This window comes from Sceloporus occidentalis, unplaced genomic scaffold (genome assembly GCF_023333645.1).
Source record: "Sceloporus occidentalis isolate IW3139 unplaced genomic scaffold, rSceOcc1.0.p SCAF_1, whole genome shotgun sequence".
NCBI classification, from domain to species: Eukaryota; Metazoa; Chordata; class Lepidosauria; order Squamata; family Phrynosomatidae; genus Sceloporus; species Sceloporus occidentalis.
This window is the reverse complement of record NW_028316981.1, coordinates 98,850,909-98,872,876: the sequence shown is the minus strand read 5'-3', so window position 1 is coordinate 98,872,876 and position 21,968 is coordinate 98,850,909. Positions and strand designations below refer to the sequence as shown.

Here is a 21,968-nt window from a genome sequence, read left to right as displayed (position 1 = left end):
AACACAGAGATAGGGAAACAAGAAAATGTTTATGGGAAAACATCACATTTGTAGTATTTGTTGGAGGAACTAAACAAATATGTAATAGGATTGGCTGTACTGGGGTTTCCAGGTGCTTTTATTTACTTAACACATCAAAATGGCTTATTCAGATTTGCTTTGGTCTACTAAGTGCAGTGAATATGTATTTAGGTATACAACAACAAAAAATGCCTTATGAAATATATTTGGAAAAGTAATTACATTCCATGCATGTGGCACGTTTTTCACTGCTTAACTCAAAAAAAAAAAAAAAAAAAAAAAACTGGACCATTTTTGCAAACTCAACTTATTAAAAATACGTACACAAACACAGGCATTAATGACCAAGCTGGGACGCTGTTTGCAATAATATAGCCTGGAGTGAACATTTGCAGAAGAAATAAAAATGTTTGATCAAATAAGGATAACAAAAGGTCCTACTCAGTCCTATGTAAGGAAGCACAAATAGACTGCTATTATGGTGCACTTATTAAAGTAGTTATTTATTGTGGTGCATTGGTTCCTCATTCAATGTGGAGGATCTTGGAACTTGTTCAGTGAAGATAACAATCAACTGTGATTAAATAGGCTATTAGCCAGCCATAACAAGACACACTTATATTTGTTTGTTCCCATCAGTTAGGAATTTCTAGTGAGATAGTTCATCCTATACGTAGCAGACTGGACACACAAACATTCACCTCTGTTTACTTATTTATTAATGTTACTTTGGTGGTATGCAAGTACATCAACAGGAATTTGGGTGGGGGGGGATTGAATTGTAAATATGAACATAATTTGCACACATAAGCATATACCTCTATAACACACCTGTAGATTTCAGCATCACTGAATGACAACCAGTAAGAGGGAAAACCTCAGAACTTGAATTTGACCAAATTCTTACAGAATACAAGAAATATAAGCTCCAACAAATAGTCCTGGGGAGAGGGGGTATTTAAAAACAAGAAGAGGTGTGATGAACACACAGAGTACTTAATCCTTCTTCTTGCATTATCACACAGCAGCCATTACGTGAGAGCAGCCAGTCAAGGAAAAGGGACAAGTGAATCCGGTAGTTTTACGAATTTACTTATTTCCAGATTGACCTCACATTCACCCCAGATTCTCTTCTGATTGGCCGCAGTGTCATGTGAAAAGCAGCTGCGAATTGGTCCTTGAACCCTGGATGACCCTGCATTGGCCCCACTTTAAACTTCCAATTTTGCCCCGTGTCATAACGCCCCTAGATTTTTCATCTAGAATCCCCCACTGAAATGAATTTCCACACTTTCCAATTTTATTTCCCCCATGGACACTGATTTCTTCAACATCACTCTCTAAATTGCTAGGTGCAATCTCTTAACTATAATAAAAGACTGAAATGTGGTACCCCCTTTTTCATATAATCATATTTGCATATACCACAGTCTGTCTTTCCACTATTCCGCTGTTGACTGATTGTCAGTGTTGTCATTGCCTCCATGTGGCTTGTCAGGCCTGCCTGCCTGCACTTTCGAGGAGGTGAAGGAACATGGATGTTTTTGTCATATGTCTTAGAATCATAGAGTTGGAAGAGACTTCAAGGGCCATTCAGTACAACCCCCTGCCACAAAGGAACTCACAACCAAAGCACCCCTCACAGATGACCATCCAGCCTCTGTTTAAAAACCTCCAAAGGAGGAGACTCCACCATACTCCAAGGGAGCGTGTTCCACTATCCAACTGCTCTTACTGTACTCTTAGGAAGTTCTTCCTGATGTTGAGGTGGAATCTCTTTTCCTGTAGTTTGAACCCACTGCTTTAGGTCCTATTCTCGGGAGCAGCAGAAAACAAGCTTGCTTCATCTTCAGTATTCTATCTTTTCAAATATTTAAACAGGGCTATCCTATCACCTCTTAAACTTCTCTTCCCCAGGCTACACATACCCAGTTCCCTACGTCTCTCTTCATAGGGCGTGGTTTACAGACAAAAACTGGGGAACTGTGTAGTGGTGCAAACACCTTTCCTGTGTCCTATGACAATTATTAAAGGTAACTTGTACAAATATTTGGGAACTCATTGTTTCCTAATGAATTTCAAAAACAAAGGGGTTCCTCCTGCAATCTTTGTAGAATGTAACATCTCCAAATTAAACCTCAGTTTAAGCACAATAATTGTGCATCAGTCGAAGATCTGTGATGAGATAAAAACTAAAGCTCTATAAGAACAAAGCATGGTTTTCCACTGGTGATTAGCAGATTGTGCTAAAATCACCATGTAGGCCAGGTGCTAACCACAGGATACCATTTGATCATCCCTACTGGAAAATATGGATAGCTAAATAAGTCAACAGGAGACTTGAAGGCACATACATACTCAAAGAGAGGTATGATTTCAGTAAGTAGCTAGAATATCACTTTGTTTTATTTTTAAAAGCTTGCAACACTGATTATTTTGATTCAAATTAACTCTGCAGCAAACAGTTCCTTTGTTGCCTTCTTCAAAGATCCAGATCTCCCATGAAATGAAATGAATTACTGGTCCCAAGTAGGAGAGTGATGGGGGTGACTTGTGTGCCCTACTTCCACAGAACAGTGAGGTGCAGTGGATACTGCAGAGTTCTATTGCTCTCCCACTGATGCAAAACACTTTAAATGTGAGGGGAGGGATTGGTTTTCTTTTTGAAGAACACTTGATATGGTTACTGCCATGTAGAGCCAGGAATAAATAATATGAGGGTGGATTCACTTTAATTTCTTGGCGAGGCTTTTGCAGTTTTTACTTTAAAAATTGTACTTAAAACCCACACAATTGGACAATCAAACAAACACTTCACAAATAACAATACTCAGAGCGTATGGACACTGTAGGATGTGATGCTTCCTTCAAGCTGCCGCCGAATGTCTTAAGAACAACTGTCGGTTGCCAACCAAAGTAAAGAAATATACTTTTGTGTGTTCTTTTAATAGACAATGCAGGGTATGGAAGGGTACAGCAAAGCATCAGTGACTCATGGATATTTGTCCTTGCTGTTATTTCCATAGCAGGATAAGGTACTCGCTAAGGATGAGGAGTGTTATTCACATCCTCGTTTTGGGTGCTTAGGTGTCAGACACAGAACACTAGTTTGCAGGCTATTAAAAAGACAGACAGAAAAATTTTCACAGTAAAGTCTGATCTTGCTTGAAGGCAGAAAGTTACAGTTAACTAGACTCTGGGGTGCAAAATACAAAACCAAAAAAGACTGTTGCCACCGGATAATAGATCCACAAGCTTGGGATGTTCCTTGTAATATCTAGGGTTATATCATCCCCTAAACAATTGAAATCAGTTACTGCAGGGCTTGTCCTCTTCTCTTAGGTGCTGAATTCCAGCTAGAGTTTTTGGTTCTACAGGCATGACTGAAATCTTAGGAAATCACTTTGCTTCTTGGGATCTCCAGGCAGGGGAAAAAATCTCAGAATTAGCTGCATTAGTTTAAAAGATAAATGCATTTTGGAGCATCTGAGGTTGTTTTAAAGCATGAATATCCAGCCACATCCATTTCTAAAAGGTACTGGGATTCTCCTCTTAGTACAAAACTGCATGCATAATGCTTGTGCAGTACTGGCACACCAAAAGGCCAGGTTTCAGTATAAATGTTACAGAGGCTCTCCAAGGTGCTGAAACTCATTTTTTATTTTTTGAGTTGTAAACCACCCTGCTGTATAGTTAGGAATTTTAAGCACTGCGTGTCTGGTCCGGACTGGTGAGAATAAAAGGGTAGGAAAGTAAAATTCCAGACTCCTACTGCTTTTAGCAGCAATAGTTTTGGAAGTCAACATTATTTCCGTAGAAGCTCTAACACAGCATGGTTCATATTCATTTTAGTAGACTTCAGCAACAATTGAATCCAAGTACACTTCATGATAATCTTTGCACATAACAGTCATTTGTACTCATGGCAAGTGGATGCAATTGTATTTTTCTTTGCTTCACATTTTATGCCCATTTATAATATTCTTTGCCTTTGCTCTCCTCCATAGGTTCATTTTCATTGATATTTCTAGTGAAACATGTTTCATTTTTAAACACCGAAGGAGCATTCATTGCCCACCCTAGTTGGAATTTTAAATAAATGTTTCAATTTGATTTCACATAGGAATAGCCTTGGGTAATTCCTGGTTTTGTCTTCTAGCCTGCAGGGATTTTAAAAGCTCATTTTCAAGGAGCACCCTACATTTCCATCATTTCCCACTCACTTGCTCAAATATCTAGGTCTTGGTTGAGGAGAAACAAGGGGATTTAGCAGGAGATAGTCCTCACTGAGCATCCACTAAGCTTTTTGCAATTACCTAGAGAAAGTCTGAGCACAATGGATTTCTACACATAAAAGACTTGACCCCATCTGAAGCTAGCAGGGAGGTATTTTTCCATCTCCTGTGAGATATAACTTAAAACATTAAACTCACTCCATTTGTCATACATAATATGTTTCTAGTAATGTATTCTATTTGAAAAGAAAGAAATGTGACAGTAGAGACAATACATGCAAAAATCAGAAAAGGACAGAGAATCAGTTGGTTTAGCAAGGAAGCAGGAATGGGATCTTCTTCAAAAGTATCACTTTAATAACTAGAATTCTTGCTGTACAAATCTTCATCAACCCACCCTAACTACAATTCCCAACATTCCTTGGAGAAGAGATCTCCTGGAGGAAATGAAGTCTGCAATACAGATTCAGCCTCAGTGATTTTTATTATTTTTATACATTGGTCTGATAGATAACTAGATCGTTATATTAAAAGAAATGGACTCATACAATGCGTCCGCATTATATGTGGATACTAGCATATGCTGGAAGCCGCAACGGAAGTGAGGGAGGTGCATGCTGAAAGGAAAAAATGGCGTGTGCTCCTGCAGGCATGAGCCCCATTCATTTGAATGGGGCTTGAACATCCATGTTTTTCCCTTTACGTGGGGGGATCCGGAACAGATCCCCCGTGTAAGGGAAGAGTGGACTGTACTAACAAACTAATTGCATTTAAACAAAAGTCTGAGAATTTAAAGAAGATTGTTTTCCTACCTAGAGACTGAAGAGAAACTTTAGATTCTCATATAGCAAAGCTAAAGTTGAATTTAAAGTCAAAATATTTGTGCCATGAATTGGATAAAGTTGTCTTTAACAAGATATTACAGATTGGTCCCTCTGTGCTAATCAAAATTTTCTGGTTAAGCTATTGCTATTTCTGGCACTAGTTAATGAACTGATAACTTTATTCCCTTCCCTCCCACATGCACTTTATAAGCTGTTTTCACTTAAGGCCAAGAGATGTCAAACTGATAATTAAATCTTGCCACTGACAAGTCTGTAATTAAATAATTAACTCTACTATCCTTACACATTTGGTCTTCAAATTAATAATATGTATCCTAATGACACTGTGTTTCACTCCAGGAAGGGTCTATGTATATATGTGTTGACAGGTTACTAGTTGTTTTTTTTTTTAAATATTTTGCTTCTAGATTTGTTATGCTTTGATGTTTCACCTATTCTGCTGAGTTGCAAAGATCAGGCAAATTAAATCTTTACTGAATAGGGACAATGGACCACCTGCTAAAAACCACCTGTTTTTGTTAAAGTTCTATTTTCAACATATTAATCCCAACATGTGAGGATAAGGATAATAATACTTGAATAGTCCTTCAAAGTGTTTGGAGAGTTTCACATACATTATCTATCTCAATCTTTACAAGAAGCATATAAGTAATTAGAACTATTCCCCATATTTTCGGAGGGAGGCTTGTGGTATAGAAAGAGGGCAGGATGGCAGGAAGAAGGGAAGGGCTCAGATAAAGACACTGAGTGCATCCATGTAAGAGGTGCATCCATTATTTTTTGTAAATCACTCTTAACCATTACATCACACCAGGCCTTGCATACCTAGTATAGTTTATTAGAAGAAGCCATTTTGCTGAAAAGCTGTTTATGAAAGAGTGTGCCTTTCAAGTTTTGTATGTTTTAATATAATTACCTGAAGCCCTTATTGTTGTTGTGTACCGTCAACTCATTTCCAACTTATGGCGACCCGAAGGCAAACCTATCACATGGCTTTCTTAGCAAGTTCCTTCAGAGGGGGCTTGCCATTGCCATCCTTTGAGGCTGAGAGAGTGAGACAGTGGGTTTCCATGGCTAAGCTGGGATGCAAAGCCTGTGCTCCAGAGTCACAGTCCAATGCTCAAACCAAAGCCCTTATAGACAGGATAAAGTTCTACAGCTCTGTAATTTGTTAAGCTAGTACAAGCTGCAGTGTCATATGGTATATTTTCTTAGTTAAAAATACCTCTTTTGGCACTAAACATTCATTTCTGTGGGTTGGGAGGGAAATTGAATAGCAAAGAAGATGTATATTAAATGACAGAAGATGCAGAACAAGTGAAATGAGTTTTAAGATCCAGCACCATTCTGCATTAGATTATTTTCTAAAAGAGGCAAAATAAATAATGTGGAAAGCAATTGCTTTTCCTTTTGATAAAGCTGTCTACATTGGGTGTTTCCAAACTTGTAGGCAAGATGATTAATGTATTAATTATACCACAGAGATTCGTGTTAGTACTATTTGTCTTGTTAAAAGCTTTAACATTTTGGTTCTCTTTCAAGAAGATAGTATTGCACCTGGTAGAAACTGCCATTTAATCCATTAGTTTGACTGAAAAGCATCACAATTTGTCATTTGGGAGTGCAATGCATTAAGTTTTCCACTTCGTTTTTTGTGTATGTGCTCCAATAACACTTTGTCTATACTGCTTTTGTATGTTTTCAAACAGTCTTCACTTCCACATCTTGATCCCAACTTTGGCATTAACTCTCCCCCACACATACATTTTCTGTCCTGAATATGGACTGTAGGTTGCAAAGAAGAATCCAGGAACTGTATATCCGAAATGCGCATTGTAACCATGGAAAGAATCTCTCTCTCAAAATCTATTCCTGTTAACCAATGAGTATAGACCATTAACAAGAGAAAGCATATCTGCAAGAGGATATTTTCAAGCACTACTATAGGGCTGGGTTGGGAAAGACAGCAGCAAAAATAATTTCATTTCCTCTTTTACTTATAGAAACCTAGAATCATGGAGTTTGAAAGCACCACAAGAGTAATTCACTCCAACCTATGCCATGCAGGAATTCACAACTCCAGAAAGATGGCCACCCAATCTCTGCTTTAAGACTGACAAAGAACGAAAGTCCACTCTCCTCCAAGGCAAGTCTGTTCCACTGCCAAACAGCTCTTACAGTTCAATGGTTCTTCCTAATGTTTAGGTGGAATCTCTTTTCTTTTCTTTCCAGTGGATGTTCAATTCACATTAAATGTTCTCATCTCTGAAGCAACAAAAAACACTTCATATAGTTTTAGATCATGGGTAGATCAAAGGTGAACCCTCTCCTCTCTGCTTAGACTACAGGTTCTTAGATGATGGAAAAAAAAACCACATAGAGTTCACATTCATTATGATAAATATTAAATTAATTTTATGTGTACTCATTTTCAGATACTGGATGAAAATGGGCATAATTGTAAAACAAACAAGATAAAAGATAAATCAAATACTTGCTCAATCGTATACCTTTCTGGATTTATGACATTTTAAGGAATTGGGTATTAAACCTGTCTAGTTATAGAAACAGCAGCATATTTCAGTTTCATTCATCTTCTCTTGAATTCCAAGATACAACTCATTTGTAAAAGTTAGAAAGCAAAGCAGAGGAGGGAAAATTTGTTTGATCATTTCTTAGATGACTGACTCAGCCCCCCCCCCCCCCTTCACTACCACCATCATTTGACATCAGTTTCTTGAATGGGTGGCTATAAGCAGGATAGAACAAATGAATGATTATGGTTGAAGCCTCCAAGCTAGATCTCATACCTTCAATTGACAAACAGATGGAGGGGAGAGCTACTGCAATTTGCACAGACTGAGAAGTTTTTTAAAAAATTGCTCAGTGAAGCATGACCAAAATGTATGATTTTTATTTTTAAAGAACGGGTCCATCTTTTAGGATGGCAAATAAATTCTATGTTGATGGACAGATTCAGCAAAGAAAAACAACTAAGAGATCTCTGCAAATTTCCTATTATTATTATTATTATTATTATTAACCTTTATTTATTAAGCACTGTAAATTTACACAGCGCTGTACATACAATCTTTTTAATTGGACGGTTCCCTGCCCTCAGGCTTACAATCTAAAAAGACACGACACAGAAGGACAAGGGAGTGGTGGTGGGGAAGAGGCCTCTCTAGTAGGATAATACATATAAAATACATAGCAATACAGGAAATGATTCAATAAAACAGACAACAAAAGAACATCAAATAGCAAGTGACAATTATGCAATGCCTGGGAACGCTTCTCTGAACAGGATGGTCTTCAACTCCATTTTGAAGCTGGTTAAAGAAGTGATGGCTCTTGCTTGCGGGGGAAGAAGGTTCCAGGAGTGAAGGGCAGCAAGTGAAAAGGGGTGAATCTGAGATGGGGCAGAGGAAATCCTGGGCTGGGACAGTAGACCTTGACTACCATAACGGAGGGCCCTAGTGGGAAGGTGAGGAGAAATAAGGTCTGATAAGTAAGGAGGGGCAGCCCATGGAGGGCTTTAAACATCGACAGCAGGAGCTTATACTGAATGTGGAAAGGGAGGGGTAGCCAGTGAAGGGATGCCAACGCAGGAGAGATGTGGTCAGAGAGGTGGGTGGATGTGATAGTGTGCAGCTGAATGCTGGACAGAAATTAAAGGGCGGAGGTGAGAAAGAGGAAGCCCAGCCAGGAGGATGTTACAGTAATCAAGTCCTGAGACCACTAGGGCATAGACCAGGATCTTGGCAGTAGAGGTGGAAAGATATGGTCGAATTTTGGCAATATTGTACAAAAAGAATCTACAAGCCTTGGCTGTGGTCTGGATCTGAGGGATACACGACAGAGAAGAATCAAAGATAAAACCAAGACTGCGGGCTTGCTGGACTGGTTGAATAGAAATTTTGTCCACAGAGACAGAAAAGGAGTGTTGAAGGGTGGACTTAGGAGGAAAGACAAGAAGCTCCGTCTTGGACACGTTGAGCTTCAAACGCCAATGGTGCATCCACTGAGAGACAGCCGTGAGACAAGACAAAACTTGCTGTTCAAGTCTTGGAGAAAGGTCAGGGGTGGAAAGATACAACTGAGTGTCATCGGCATACAGATGGTAGGAAAAACCAAAAGAGCTAATGAGTTTACCTAAGGACAGTGTGTAGAGAGAAAACAGAAGGGGACCCAGAACAGAGCCCTGGGGAACTCCAACAGATAAGGGAACAGGAGAAGAAGTCTGACCACCTGTGACTACAGCAAAAGATCTGCCAGACAAATAAGATCTAAACCAGTCGAGAACAGAGTCTGAGAACCCAAGGTCAGAAAGTATATCAACTAGAAAACAGTGATCAATGGTGTCAAAGGCTGCAGACAAATCAAGAAGGATGAGAACAGAATAAAGGCCATTAGCCTTGGCCTGTAAAAGGTCATTGGAGATCTTAGTGAGAGCTGTCTCTGTAGAATGCCTTGGGTGGAAAAAGCTGGGCCATAATTACATGGAAGTGATCCAATAAATAACTAGATGGTTGATATGATAGCAATCTTTAAAAATCTTGAAGGGGTGACACATAGAAGATTGTGCAAACTTGTTTCCTAATGCTCCAGAGACTAGAATATGAACCATATTACATTCATATTACAAAAAAAAAAAAAAAAAAAAAAAAAAATTCCACCTAAACATTAAGAACTTCTTTATTGTAAGAGCTGTTCAACAGTGGAATGGACTGCATTGGAGGCTGGTTGGCAGAAACTGGGTGGACATCTTTCAGGAGTGTTTTAGTTGTTTATTCCTGTATAGCATGAGTTGGACCAGATGACTTCCAGCTCTAAGATTCTATAATTGTATGAGAGGCATTTGGTAGGGCATACTCATTGGCTTTCATGTGTGCATTACATCTCTGGTTATGCCTTACAAAGGACAGTAAGCAGGAAAGCTAAAACACTAGATTTATTGGGAATCATACACTCATCCAAAGGCGAGTAGCATAATTCATCCTCAAAAAATATAATACTACCCAATATTTCATTGATAAAATAATAAACATTCATGATCTAAATTATATTTTATTAGTGTTATGTTGGAATTTTATGTTTTTGTGTACAGAAGGAGGGAATAATGGTATTTATTTTATATTGTATGAATGTTATTATTGCTGTAAGCAGCCTCGATCCTATGGAGAGGCAGGATAAAAATAAATTATTATTATTATTATTATTATTAATCCTGGTGTGTAAGCATGTGCTGTGAGAAGGAGAATTGTGATCTGTTGCAGCCATCTTTAAACTAGATGAAGGTCAGGAGCAAGTAGTGAAAATGGAAAGTGCACCAAGTACAGCATTATCAGTGTTTAAGAACAGTGATATAAACCAAACCAAGCACTACAGATCAAATAACCTATACACATTCTATTTAGGTCACATCCATAAAATTTTACAGGAAAGCATCCAAAAACCGGGTAGCCCAGGATGAATTTGTTTTCATTTGCTATAGGAGGGGAAATGGCCCTGGTAAAGAATTGCTATAAAAAGAGAAAAATCAGGGCTGGAGTTCTGCTTGTTCTTCCAAATTAGAGTGGACACATTACTTCAACTGTTGAAGGGTGAACCAGCACATAGATAAATACAGTGCTTCCTTGGTAACAACTGGGGTTTGGTTCCAGGATTCCCTTTGAATACCAAAATCTGTGGATGTTCAATTCACATTAAATACAATGACATAGGGAAATGATGTCACTTATATAAAATGGCAAAATTTATATTATTGGAATTTAATTCTTGTTTTTAATATCTTCGAGCCATGGATGGATAAATCCATGGATACTGAAAGCAGACTATACAACCAATTCAAAAGTTCTCCCCTAGTTAGAACTAATAATTGGATTTAGACCCAAAAGTGAAATTTCCTCTCCCACATGGAAACAAAAATTGATAATAAGGAGCTATTTAAAGGGGGCACTGATGGAACAAATGCAGGGAATTTATCAATAAATCTACATCAGTGTTCTATGGGTAGAAATGAAAGGGTAGAATTTGCAAATAGAAATCCTTTAAACCAGGGGCAGGGACCATGTAGCTTTTCAGATATTATTGAGTTGCTTCATTTGTTATTACCTCTGCTGGCTAGGAGTTGCAGACAAACAGCACCTGGAGGGTCATATGATTTCCACCCCAGTTTTAAACACTGGAAGGTCTTTTTCTGAAAGGGAATATCTTGGCATTAAACACGAAAAAATGTGGCTATGAATAAAAGAGCTTTGGTGTACCACAATATTGGTTTCATATGAAGTGCATTGTGACATCTGTTTTTAATTCCATTTCAAATTGATTGTGTAGAAGGAACGTCACAATGACACTAAAAAGCTCTTGCTTTAATTTTAAAATAATTTTGTTTTTGGACCTGCAACTTCTCTGAGGTCATGTATGGAGGGACCCTCACACCATTACCACGTAGATGGGATATGTACAGGTGAAATATTAGGAGGCTCTCCAACCTGACATCTTTTGAAATGCCAATATATTCATTAATTTCTTGGTTTCATCTTGCTTGATTTTACTTTTTTAATACACTGTACAGGTATTTTAAATTTATGACAGAAAGTGCAGGGCAAAAAACAGGTGTTCCAGTGTCCACTGGCAGGGCATGTGAAACTTTTGTGTCCCTCTAGCTTAGAAAATCTCCTTAGATATTCTCTGTAACCAGCCATATATTTACTTTAAAGCAACTGCTTCCAAATCTCCAAACACACTTTGTTTCCAGATAGGTACAGTTCAGGCTGGCACTGAAGAATATCTTCACATTTATTGTTTATGCTACTGCCACAATTCAAGGGTGCTTGCTTTGACAAATGGTATTAGAAATAGTATTGGACAAAAGCAAATGAAAGGTAACAGAACATCACTGTAACTGCAAGTGCTGATCCTGCCTAAAATGCTGTTGCTTTACTTAAATTTACCTTCTTCTGATCTATATATGGGAATTGATCAGATCCAGATATGGATCTGATCAATTGTACGGGGATGAAACAGGATGCTCTAATGCTTGCAGTATATATGGAAATGAGGTAGGAAATTCTAAGGTGGTGTTTTTTGCCAGCCCATTCTGCAGAAGAGTTGAACAGTTGAGAAAGAGAAGCCAGGAAGAATGAGTGAACAACAAGCACCACCTAAAGAAGACATCAGGTGAAGGAACTGAATGAAATGCCTTCAGACATCATTCATCCAGCACTAGCACCTCTTGGGCCAAAGAATGACACACACATGACTGGAGCAGATGGGCGCGAAAAAGCGACCTGAGTCTGCTCCAGCCACAAGTGGGTTGGAACCGCACCAACTGCATGGCCTGCTCCCAAAGTGAGATGTGGCCACAGGACCCAACCTGTGCCACCATGAGCTGGATTATCCCGGCTTCTTTTTGTCCTGTCCAAAAGACACAAGTGTGGCTTCAACACAGCTTTGGAGTGAGTTTGAGGCATGCATTGTTTGAACACCATGCCACCAAAGTGGCCAGAAGCTGCTTCATTATGCCTGTCTGTTCTGGGCCACAAGGTTACAACTGCTTTCCAGTCAAGGGCTACATAGTGACAGACAGAAGGATCCTAATTTCACACTTTCCCACTGTTCCAATCTGGCAGGGACAGACCCAATTAATCCTCTACTGCCTCACTTTTTTCAGCTGCTTTTAAAATGTCTCCATTTTTCTGTCCTCCTTCTGCTTTCCCCTTTGGTCTTCTGCTTATTTCAATTGTTGCAAACTGAATTCAAAGGGAAAAAGTAGTTTGTACTCTATTAGCTGGAAGGAGAAGAGAGGTGAGGCCAAATCTTGCCCTTCCCACTACACTCAGACAAAAGTGAACTGCTGCAGCCTCTCCCACCTGTACACCCTTCCAATAACTTTTGACATCTTTATCATCCTCTGATACTGCTTGGCCACATGTGTCCTGGATTTCATCTATAAAATATTGAAGGGTATGATATTGGATTCCATGTAATGCTATTTTTCAATGCTGAAAAATAGGTTTACTATATAACCTTCAGTGAACTAATTTTTCTTATTGCTTCTTTCCCTCTTACTCCTCCTTGTTAAGAAAAATACATGTCATGGACGACCTCATGGAATTTGTAGTAGCATTGTGAGGCTCAGATATTTTATAGGACAAAACAACTAAGGCTGAAATAACTTGCTGCACCTTTGTTGGTCCTAGATCCTTCATTCAGTTCAACTGGATTTGGGTCTGAATGACCATAGAAACGTGAGGCCCATAGATGTACGTTATAACCAGCCACAATTTGTGATACTGAATATTATTAGCTATCATAAAGGGTGTTTTAGGATGTTCTAATTTACTTGCAGAATTTAAGCTATTCTCATTTAAAATATATATTTTAAAAAAATAATAGAATCAATACTTATGCGACAACTTTAGTCTGTACTTTTAAACAAATTCACAAGAAACCTTTTTCAAGTACTGGTGAGAGAAAGCATATGCTGTTCAAATTAAAATAATAAATCACAGAATCATAAAATCATAGAATTGGAAGAGATCTCAAGGGCCATCCAGTCCAAACCCCTGCTATGTAGGAACAAGAATCAAAGCAGAAGACTGCACCATACTCCAAGAGAGTGTGTTCCACTTCCCCATGCTGAGGTGGAACCTCTTTTCCTATAGTTTGCATCCATTGCTCTGTGTCCTAGTCTCTGGAGCATCAGAAAACAAGCTTGCTCCATCCTCAATATGATATCCCTTCAAATATTTAAACAAGACTACCATATTACCACTTAACCTTCTCTACTCCAGACTAAACATACCCAGGTCCCTAGGTTGTTCCTCACAGGGCATGGCTTTCACACCCTTCACCATTTTGGTTGCCATCCTTTGGACATTCTTCAGTTTCTCAACATCCTTTTTGAATTGTGGTGCCCAAAACTGGACACAGTATTGGCACTATTACTTCCCTCTGTTTAAACACTATACTTTTATTGATGCAGCCTAAAATTGTATTGGCCTTTTTAGCTGCTGCATCACACTGTTGACTCATGTTCAACTTCTAGTCTACTACGGCTCCTAGATCCCTTTCACATGTACTATTGCCAAGCCATGTGTCCCCATCCTATACCTATGCATTTCATTTTTTTTCTGCCCTAAGCATAGTGCCTTATATTTCTCCCTGTTGAAATTCATTTTATTAGTTTTGGTCAAGCTTTCTAATCTACTAAGATTATTTTGAATTTTGATCCCATCCACCAGAGTTATGAGTTACTCCTCAAAATTTGGTGTCATCTACAAATCTGATAAGCATGGCCTCTATTACTTCATCCAAGTCATTGATAAAGATTAAAAAGTAATTATGTCCCTTTAAAAGGGGGAAGGAAACATCTAAACACAATGTGGTCAGAACACAAAAGACACAAAGTGTTATCATGGAGAATAATGCCACTGCAAAACAAAAACAAAAACAAAAACAAAAACCAAGGATTGCCAACAATAGCTTTCCAAGACATCTCAATTTGTTTTAGATGTTTAAATTGTTCTGTTACACATACCATTGGGGTAGAATGGTGGGAAAACAACAACAACCTAGGGATGACTTTTAAACTTAGTGATCTGACTCCTGGTTTCATAACACTGCCACATATCTTCTGCTTTGGCTGTCCTTCCATGTTCACATGTGACCTAATCACATCCTGCATTGACATTTTAGGGATTTCACAATAAAAGTAGATATCAGTCTTTGAAAAATTACCATGCTGTAATAAACATCTAAATTATATAAGATACTCCTAGAAAAAAAAATTAGAACAAAAGCTGATTAAAGATCACATGCTTAGGTGAGCAAAAGATATTGGTAAGGAAATACATTTGGAAAGATGGTCTCAGGCAAGGCAGTACACACATAAATTCACAAAGTGCCAAAACATCAGGGAAAATTACTACAAGATGGAGATCAGATTGGATTTAACACCAGCAAAATTAGCATAAATTGTATAAAAACTGTCATCCAATTTTCTGGAAATGCCAGAAGAATATAGGCTCATTGGTTCACATGTGGTGCACTTGTCCTGTAGCCGAACAACTTCACAATATGTAAAATTCTCAACATATCTTAGGAACTCACCCCTGAGATATATCTACTAAACATTATTTATAAAATACAAACAAAAGACAGGAACCATTATTGGAGAATAATCTTATCTCTTTAGCTAAAATACTTCTGGTGCAAAAATGGAAATCTGCAGAGGTTCCCCTAATTGAAGCCTGGATGTAAAAATGATGGAAGCAATAGAAATGGACAAACTGGCAGGTGCAATTGATGGAGATTCTTTTGAAATACATAGACAGAGATGGCAGACTTTCACAAAGTATTGTGAAGATATCTGGAGGTCTAGAATATAAGTAAATAGACATAAGCTATATAATAATTTCTTAAGAGAGCTGCAGTAATAAAAAAAATTGAAGAAACATTAGATCATAAATGAAATAGAAATGGTAAACAGTAAAGCCACATTTTGCACCATTTAGGTGGAGTAAATGGAAGAAGGAGAACTAGTTAATTGATTAGGATTTGTGAGACAAATATGAAACTTGATGTTATATAAAAGTTTACGAGGGATGTGGATGTGGGGGGGGGGGTTGAGGGGAAGAGGAAAACAAGATTGTAATTTAGTTGCACTGTATATACATTCCCACTGTTATTGAATTTAAAAAATTTAAAAAATTAATAAAAAAAGAAAAAAAGGGGGAAAAGAAAAATTACCATGCTGTATATTATATACGCTGCTAATGCTAAGTAGATTTTGGAGTACCGATTGCCATGCCTCACTTACAGGATCATATAGCAAAATAAATAAATAAAAACAGCAGCTTTAAACCCTTCTTGAGGTTCAGTTACATCACAGCTGTATCTGTTTAGTTTTCTTATTTGTCTGCAAGAATGGATCACCAATAGTAGGTGCCACCTTTCAATTACAAGAAAATTTGTTCCCTAATGCTTTGTGACCTAATTCAAAATATTGTGCAAACAAAATGAGGAACTGAAGTAATATGTTTAACGGGGAATGTTTTCCACTTCACATTTACACAGAGATAGATTAGACATCCAAGGAACATCTGTTTAACAAACCCAAGAAGTTAACAGTAAATAGAATGGAGCTCTCTGATAGCTGATGTCAGCCAGCTGTCTATATTGATAAACAACAGCTTGGGGGAGCTGACAATTAATAACAACACATGGAAATCTGAGGTATTTACTTACCCCTGTAAACTTCTAGCATATTGTTTGAATGCTACCACTGGAACAATATGCTAGGAGTATAGGGGTATGTAAATATCTCAGAGCTCCATGTTTTGTGGCAATTGGGCCTTATACTCACACCATGAACAAAATTTCTCTAACATCCTTTATTGTTTCCAATTCTCACTCTTCCAGCACACTCTACCCTACCAAAAAGAATTCCACTTCACTAGTTGCAGCCTTATTCCTGCAGGGCAGGAATTGGAATGTATGTTTTAAAACGTTAGTTGCTGCCATTAGTCAGTGCCTCGTGATTCCTTCTGTCCTCAGACAGCCATCAATCACAGTGCAATCACACAACAGTCTGGGACATTTTGCCAATAACCTTTTAGTTTTAACTAGAGAAGCCGTCAATAAGAGCTGAATTAGAACAGCTGCTTACTACACTTGTGCTTGTGTGTCTCCTTCTCTTCAATGAATTTTTAAGTGAATGGTTGTTCAAAGCAAATGCATACAGGTGAACACTGCCTACAATTGCAACATACTGTCTACTCTACCTGTACTCAACTTTTAGCAACATTTATGGACTAGCCAGAGAGATTGTTGTGCAACAATAAAGATAACTAAATATTCATGCTACAGGCGAGGAGTATGTGGTGCACCAGATTTTAGACTGCATTTCCCACCAGCCCAATCACCATGCCTAAGCTCCACAAGAACTAGAGGTCCATACATGTGTCATCATCCTGTAGTGGCCTGTTATAATAAAAGCTATAGAAAGATGGAATCACTTTGGTTAAAAGAAAAATAGTTTTTAAAATGAGGTTTGAAAGCTAGAAAAGAACTCGAGCAAAGTAATAGGAAGGGCATCTTGACCTGAGAGGACAGCTGGCACCAGCAAGCACTAGCTAACAGACATAACATTTCCACAACTTAGATAAGGAGATGCAACTGTGAAGGTTAGAAGAAAAGCTACTAAATTCCTGAAGGAGGGGTGAGGAGTGATGATGCAGTTATTAATGTATGCATATATTCCTGTCCTGATTGTAAGAATTCTGTATGTTTAAATTGTAATTAGCCAATGAAATGTGAAGAAGGAACTTCTTTGTGTAATTGACTATAAAATTAGGCCATCTTGTCTTGTTTGGGGACTCAGATTTTTGGAACTTTGAATTCCATTGAGTTCTTGTTTTCTTTGTCGACAAATTGGAAATAAACTTATGGATTTTCAATTTACTAGGTCCTCTTGTTAATTCTTTGCTCTGCCAGGCCTAGAACTTTAAGTTTCCTGAAATTTCTGTTACAATCCCTGATCTCTAAAATATATTCCAAAGCAGGGGTTCAAAACATATGCCTTCCCCATATTCTTGAACTCCAGCTCACATTAACCACAGCCATTGTCAGGCAAGATACAAGTTGAGGTTTAACACCTGGGGTACTGAAGGATCCCACCTTCAACTATTTAAAATTTCTGAGCCATTTATCTCCCGTGGAAGCAGTTTATGTCTGATTGCTTACACAAAATATTTTTTCACTGAACAGCAAATATTATTCTCATGTTGGTTTCCAGTAAATGTTTTAATCTAATGTCATGATAAGTGCAGTGTCATGCAATAAAATCTCCCTGTATTCTCCTTCCTTCTGAAGCTACCCAAAATTGCTCCAAGGGATTTCTCAGCTCTCCAGAGCAGGTGGACTGCAGTGAGAAAGGAAGGACTCTCCACTCCTCCTCCTGGTGGCTGCTCCTCTCATGCCAGCACAGATCCAACATTTGATACTGCATTATAAGTTTAGACAACAGGCAAAACTTAAATCAAAGAGGATTGTTTCAATAATAAAAGATCTTATATTCTTTAGAAATTATCCCAGGATTATTTATTAAAGAAAGGATCTATTTGTTTACCTTTTCTTCTTGTGACTTCAAAGTTTCTGATTCCCTACAAGAAAAAAAAATAATTAATCATATAGTTCAGTTTTGACATCACTATCCAACCTGGTAGGTAGCTGAAGCTAAAACATTTATTTGATAGTGAAGCAATAATTATTCAGTTAAAAATTCTCTGTCAACTAATGTACTTTAAATTAAGGTAATGAAATGTACATCAGAGGTACTGCAAGCACAAGAAATAGTCTATGTAACATTTTGGTTACCAGAGACCAATTATTAGTAAGTAATGCCTCCAAGAAAATATACTTGAATTGCAAACTAATAGGCTAATCATATGGACACTATTTATTACACTCACATGATAATACACCTGTTGAAATTAAGGAGATTTTTTTCTGATATTCCATGGTGTATCTTGAAATGAACTTATTTGATAATCATGGCCAGAGAAATCCTATTTCAAAGAATTCTTCTAAATATGATAGTGATGAAACAGACATTTTATCACATTTCTAGTTAACTACTAAACAAACAAATTCAAGGGTAGATATAAGCGAACTATTCATATAAGCTCTTACTATATATTTTCACATATATTTTATACAAAAGGTGAGTGTATTTCAATAAAGAGAAAGAGAGATTAGACTCATAATTAATAGATTGCCCAGATTGTGAAAAGTAATCATGTAATTACCTTTAGGCTAATATTGAGATGGCTGCCCTAATTCAAATAATAGTTCGAACCCTTTCTCCTTGCACAGTTTGATGTCTGAGCTGGGCAGTAATGAAGAGAGAATCTTGAAACAAAAAACTGAACAAAAGCTGAACTCATAACTGTACCACAGTTGAATATGTAGCTGTCATATTGCAAACAAAATCTATTGTTGAAAACCACAAGGGAATTATTTCCCTTTCAGCTGAAAACAGATCACCACAAATTCTGGACCAAATTTTATTACATTGGCAGGAATCTGGAAGTTATTAACTTGGCCTACTTAAAGGTACTAGCATAAGAGGATAAAATATTGTCCCCATCCATTATAACTTAAACGTCCTTAAAAAGAAGAGTCCTCCAAAAACAATATATGAGAACTGTCCTTTATGCATTCGGTGTTACTTACTCCCATATAAGTGTATATAGGATAGATTACAGGAAGCCTTTACCCTTCAGTTGTTATTGTTATTGTTGTGTGCCTTCATGTCATTTCCAACTCATGGTGACCCTAAGGCAAACCTATCGTAGGATTTTCTTGGAACGTTTCTTCAGAAGGGGCTTGCCATTGCCATCCTCTGAGTCTGAGAGAGTATGACTTGTTCTAGATCACCCAGAGGGTTTTATGGCTGAGCAATGAATCAAAACCTGGTATCCAGAGTTGTAGGCCAATAATCAAACCACTATGCCAAACTGGCTCTTTCTGGGAGCTCTGAATCACAATCACTGTCTTAATATTTCCTAGCATTTGATCATTTAGTACAAATCTGATTGATCATACCTAAGAGTTATGGTAGTTAAATTTTGTCAGATCATTTCAGTTGGGGGGGAGGGTTATACCCAAAATCAAAATCTATGACTGATATATAGAAATTACAGTGGATTGTGACAGCCTTCTATTAGGAAAGAACAGAACAAGGCATAAATCCCAACTATCTATGTTGGATGTTAGCCTTTCTCCTAGAGAAGCAGAGGTCACCAGTGTATCCACATTTTTTTAATAATAAAATCTAGTTTTTGCTTTTAACAATTGCAGAATGGCCAGAAATTCAAAGGGTCCCTTTCCTCATTACTGAAGTTCTTTGTTGAATTATTCAGCAACTGTGAAGTCAAAGGCTTTCATGGCTGGCATCCATAGTTATTTGTGGGTTTTTCGGGCTATGTGGCCATGTTCTAGAAGGAAGAAAATCTTCTAGAACATGGCCACATAGCCCGAAAAACCCACAAAAAACTATTCAGCAACTATTAACCTTATCAATAAAGGTAGGAGATGTAGCATTGTAGGAGATATATAATAATAAAACGTATGCATGGTTAAAATAAGTTGTACTCTTAGTAAATGTGTATTTCAATGTGTTTACACATTGTTTTTCAAATGTAGGAGCATGTCTTATTAAGGGCCAAGAAAGCCTTACTGATCATGCCAATGATTGGCTGGTGATATTTCTATTGATTTTAAAATAGTAGTAGTAGTAGTAGTAGTAGTAGTAGTAATTATTGTTATTATTATCATTATGTTTGTGTTTATATCCCACCTTATCCTAGTACAGGGACCCAAGTTCTGTCTGACGTACATACCTGTTGCAACTTGAAAGCAGGATATGCCTGCGTTAATATTGATAATAAGCCAATGCAAATTATATTGAAAGTATATGATGGAAAGCAGGCACAGAAGAACCAGGAAATGATCGTGGAAGGTTACAGCCTACAGAGTCTTAGCTGCATCCCCACCCCCCACATGTTATTTGTGGTGGGTGACAAGGAAAAACAGTTGAGAGTATGGAAAGCTGTCACCTTCCAGATCACTGACTGCTTTCCCCTTCCATCCTCCCAAGGTTGTGCAGGGCAGATGGTGAGGGGAAAGGGAACCAAAGATTTGGAACTTTCCAGATCCTTGGTTACACTTTTTTCCTTCCCAGTGGAAAGAAGTGGGCCAGAAGGTTCTCACTCCCTGTTGTCAGAGACTTTCACCCCAGGCAAGACCCCTTGCTGGAATGAATAATGTAACACAGCAAATCCTTGCAATTTCCTAACTTCCATGATAATTATGCTTGTGGTTATGATCAAAGCAAATAATTCAGACAATATGAAAATAATACCATCACACAAAACAAGTCAATGCAGGCTTTCTATATGCAGTAAACCTACAAACTAGACTGTAGCCCCAAGGATGTTTGACCATGTAGTAAGAAAGGATAGGCCCCACTGAATCCCAAGCCTATGCTGATCTTGCATGAATATTTGGTCTTAATTGCCCAGTGTTGTCCTACCTCTTCATTCATGGGGAGGTGTGAACAGCTGTAGCGATCATATAAATTCTTGTTCACCTCTATAGCTTTAAGATGATTATAACCAAAAGAGTATCTAAATATTTAAGGTCTAAATTCAGTTCCTGGTTCTACTGAATTGTTATACTACAACTGGGATTAGCAACTGAATTTAAACCTGAGAACTTCTTAGAAGAAAAAGTGTATCTCCTCATGTCTTAAATCCTTCACATTTTACTAAAAATATTTCATTATATAAAAATCCAGGACCAGACTACTTTGACAGAAATGATAGTGAAGCACTTGAGTACATTGCCTAAGGAAGAACAATTTTGTGCTGAAGCTTTCAAACAGATGCTAATAAATGGAGCTTATTTCCTGGGAATCATTTTATGTTTGCACATAACAGTAACTAAAAATCTAATTTCATTCTGGCATAAGTCATATGTGTTGATGTGGAGACTTTGTTTCAGGATTTTAATTCACTTTCTCAAACCTTTCGGTGAACATGATACTACAAATCATTTTGAATGCCACTTAATTAATAAGATGCACCACATTTTCCCAACAGCACTCATTTTCATCATCTCTTATCTCTCTTATTAATGCAATAGAACTGATTTAGAACACATAATTATTGTTATGCTAAAGTCACTATCACGTGGTATTGAGAGCTGGATTCTTCACAAGTCATTTGTTGCCATTATACTGCACTTCCAAAAGGGGTTAGGTATGGTGTAACAGGCATAAAAATGTATCTTTTAA

At 37.7% G+C, this 21,968-nt stretch overlaps 1 protein-coding gene across 3 annotated transcripts in view; it reads right to left on the bottom strand.

The window, feature by feature from the left end:
- FSTL4 (follistatin like 4) overlaps nucleotides 1-21,968 on the bottom strand; it is a 645,791-nt gene that overhangs the window by 581,627 nt on the left and 42,196 nt on the right. For all 3 annotated transcript variants that reach the window (XM_089530298.1, XM_089530316.1, XM_089530307.1), the window contains exon 3: nucleotides 18,240-18,273. In XM_089530298.1, the coding sequence (XP_089386424.1) occupies nucleotides 18,240-18,273 (34 nt within the window). The remainder of the gene's footprint in view (nucleotides 1-18,239; nucleotides 18,274-21,968) is intronic.